General features: G+C 42.5%; 1 protein-coding gene across 1 annotated transcript in view; it reads left to right on the top strand.

The window, feature by feature from the left end:
• The window catches only part of LOC101849183 (equilibrative nucleoside transporter 4), a gene marked incomplete at both ends in the record, with an annotated part of 13563 nt that extends 10500 nt beyond the window's left edge, over nucleotides 1-3063 (top strand). Inside the window, 4 exon segments of the mRNA XM_013091477.2 lie at nucleotides 4-142; nucleotides 1455-1548; nucleotides 2122-2323; nucleotides 2876-3063. Of these exon segments, the coding sequence (XP_012946931.1) occupies nucleotides 4-142; nucleotides 1455-1548; nucleotides 2122-2323; nucleotides 2876-3063 (623 nt within the window).
• Nucleotides 3064-3811: the final 748 nt, after the last annotated feature.

The following is a 3811-nucleotide window of genomic DNA, read 5'->3' as shown; positions in this document are numbered from 1 at the left end:
CAGGCTCCTGTGGCCTAATCACGTCCCTTCTGCGTATCGCGACAAAGCTAGCGGTCAAGGACGAGCGACTGGGCACCCTCATCTTCTTCTTCACCAGCATCGGGCTCCTGGCAGTCTGCTGTGCTGGCTTCTTGGCTGGGAGGTACCAGAATATGTGTCACGACGCGGTGGAATCAGGCGCTCGTCAATTTTGGGGCATATGGAGTTATTGGTATCATCTTGTCCATTTGCCTTACGTTGGATGAAAAAAATATCCATTTATCTTGAATACAAGTCAAGATATTTGCGATTGAAGGGGGTGGGGTCGCCTGGTTTCTGAGGTGAAATTAGTAAGGAAATGGCCGCCAAAGTTGAGTTATTTTATTAGCTGGATAGTCCATGGAAACTGAAAACTTACTTCTTTTGTGCCTTTAATCAACGTTTTTCAGAATTATAGACACAAAAATGTGTTCTTTAATGGGCATGAAAGGTGTTGAGCCAAAAAACAAAAATTCGATTAAAATTCCCAAATCTGCGAGGAAAATGCCAGTTGTTTTTTTTTACTTTCAATATTTTGACGAGCGCCTGATTTAACCACGCTGCCTCGCATATCTGTGACGTAGGTAGTCTAGTGGTTAGGCTACCGGACCTGTAATCGTGAGGTTGCGAGTTCGTGGGTTTGAGCCTCAAGCCCGACGTTGTGTCCTAATAGATAGCATTTGTATAGCGCAAATTCCCGCTCAACAGCAAGCTCTTGCGCGCTTTAAATTCTATATTATTACCCCAGCAGACCTGATAGCATTCTGAAACAATCTCCACTTCATGAGAAGCATAATACACTGCAATCTTCCATTTTTTTGCGTTAAAACACTAACAACAAACTTACACGATCTTTCGCTGTCTATGGCCCGGTACACATTCACTCCTGGTTTAGTGAGGAAAATTCGTGTAAAGTGCATTACTATTTCCGAGGACACAACGTCGGGCCTGAGGCTCGAACTCCAGAACTCGCAACCTCACGATTACGAGTCCGGTAGTCTAACCACTAGACTGCCGACGTCACGGTACTGATAATATATCACTGATGCGCTTTCTACAGCAGCAACACATGCACGCATCAAAAAATATATTATATTTGAAGGTATATATGGGTTGCACTGTTAGTCCAGTGGTTAGGTTACCGGACTCACAATCATGAGACCAGTTCGAGGGATAGAGTCTCATCTCTGTCCTCCGGTATGTCCTCGAGAAAGGCACTTTACACGAGTTTTCCCAGTTGGCTTGGTCCTATCGGAGATGGATGTTAAATTCAGAGGTCTTGTCTCCTAAATAACCTTATTGTGTTGCAAGGTGTGATAAACTTATACCGAATCGCACCTACACATTTTCAAAGTAAATGTATTATATTTCTCTCTCTTTCTTGGATGCCGAACAATTTCTGTTATTACTGTTATTACATTCTAAATCTATTTCAGGCTGTCCGAGTTCGTTAAAAGAAACATTAGACGATGCTCAGAAGCACAGAGGACTTTCGAAGAGACTGGAAAATTCTCGAACATTCAGAATAAGGTTTGCTTATTTTGCTACGTTTCATTGACATCTTAATCCTACATTTATTTGATCACTAATAAACCTCTTAAATGGTGAAAATGGTATAGGTTTAACGCCCTTCTTAACACTACTAGCCGCCTCTTAAAATACCTAATAGTGTTGATAGAGGGGGTTAAACCTAATAATAATAATAATAATAATTGCATTTATATAGCGCATATCCATGCTCAAGAGCTTGCTCAAGAGCTTGCTCAAGAGCTTGCTCTATGCGCTTTACAACTATTATTACCCCAGCAGACCCTCTGAGAACACTCAGAAACATTCTCAGCTTCCGCGGAAGCATACAGTGCAAGCTGCGGATTTCACGCGCTCAAACACTATCAAACTGACAAGATCTTTCACTGTCTATTCAATTTCACCATTTTTGATAACCTTATAGTGTTGAGAAGAGCGTTAAACGTAAACAATTTCAACCTATTTTCGACACCCATAAGCCCAAATGTCCATACACATAGCACACTAAACAACCATGTAACATCAATGCCCCCTCCCCATCCTCCACACCCCCCCCCCTTTTCGTCTCCCATTTAGCCCAGTAACAGAGCAGAAGGTGAACGGGACGTGGACGAACACAGCGGCCTCGTAAACAACCGTTTCCATGGCGACAACTCGGCTGGGGGAGTGAGGGGGCGTGGTCATGGCTCAGAGGCGGGGACAATGGGTGACCTACTTAGTGACGGTGCCCACGGCAGTACACAAGCGCTAGTCACGCCGAAGCGTTCTGTATGGAGAGGTTGGTTTCTTACTTTTTCATGTACATGTCAATGTACTATCCATCAAGGTCGCTTTGTGAGCTGGGTTGGTATCATGCTGGACGACGCAGCTTATGGCTTTGGTTCGAATCTTCGACCGGACGTTCTTGAACTCATGTCGTTTTGTGGAGTTTTAATTAAAGATTCTTAACCAATTTGGCTTAGACCTATCGGAGACGGACTTTAAATTCGGAGGTCCTGCCTGTTAGATAACTTTACAGTGTTGAAAGAGTCGTTAAAGCTATACGATACATACTTTATAATCTATTTGTTGATCCTGTCTATGTGCCTTTCTTTTCACAGAACAGGATGGTGCAAATTGTGTCGATATAATTTTCTTTGGTCCAGACAAAAACGAACAAACAGATAAACAAACAAATAAACACGTAGTTCAGCAAACAAAAAAGCAAATAGACACTCAAAAAAGTATATAAACAAACAAACAAACAAACAAGACAATGAGCAAACAAAAGGATTCAAAGTATACGTCTTACATTTGGCGAAATGTACAATGATTTCTTCTCCTTTTTCAGAGAGACTTCGTGCCCGTTGGGAGGTCACCAAGGTCATCTATCCTTTTATGGTCGCCTACACGTTGAACTTTGGCCTGACCATGACCCTTTTCCCTGGAATTGTGTCTGAGATTATCAACTGTCCTCTGGGCACCTGGTTACCCGTGATCCTAATGACCCTGTTCAATTTCTGTGACCTGACTGGTATGGTGAGTATAAATAGGCAGTTGTGTGTGAGTGTAAGTCTAAGCGTGCGTATATGTGTGTATATAAATATATATATATGTGTGTGTGTGTGTGTGTGTGTGTGTGTGTGTGTGTGTGTGTGTGTGTGTGTGTGTGTACGTGGTGAAACACCAAACTAATATGCCAGGATTTGGAAAAAAAGATGTATCTTATCTTACCTTATCTTAATTCTGGGGTAGCAATTTAACCGAATTTCACGTTAAACTTATTCGAGTTCATTGTTTGTTTTAGTAGAGGTTTTACGGCGCTCGCAACTGCATAAGGTCATATGAGCGCCAGAAGATTAGAGGTGTTACAAGGGAGTCACAAACATAAAAAAGAAGGAAGGGAGATAAAGACGATAGATGTTTGATAGGAAAGAAGGAGAAAACTACACCAGAGCACCCGCCAACCACCCGCGTCGAGTTCTTTACCTCGATGACTGCGTCGTTGGTCATGTGCTGGTTGAAGCAGAATTGTCTGTAGCTTCTGTGAGCGTACTGCACCACACTAACTCTTGTCTGGGTCGGGCTCACCATGAACTCGTCTGCATCAGAAAGGTAATGTGTGTTATTGGTTCTCTCTATCGATCATCTTGATCATCACTACTACCAACATCATTGTTAACAGCAAGGAATAAAAAAGGGGTTGAGACTGGTAGAATTTCCAAAATTGTATAAAGGTCCATCGTCTTGACCGGTAAAGGGCTTCATGATCACCACTTCCACCAAC

This window comes from Aplysia californica, unplaced genomic scaffold (genome assembly GCF_000002075.1).
Source record: "Aplysia californica isolate F4 #8 unplaced genomic scaffold, AplCal3.0 scaffold00037, whole genome shotgun sequence".
Classification (NCBI taxonomy): Eukaryota; Metazoa; Mollusca; class Gastropoda; order Aplysiida; family Aplysiidae; genus Aplysia; species Aplysia californica.
The sequence above is the reverse complement of the archived record's forward strand: the minus strand, read 5'-3'. Positions and strand labels throughout refer to the sequence as shown.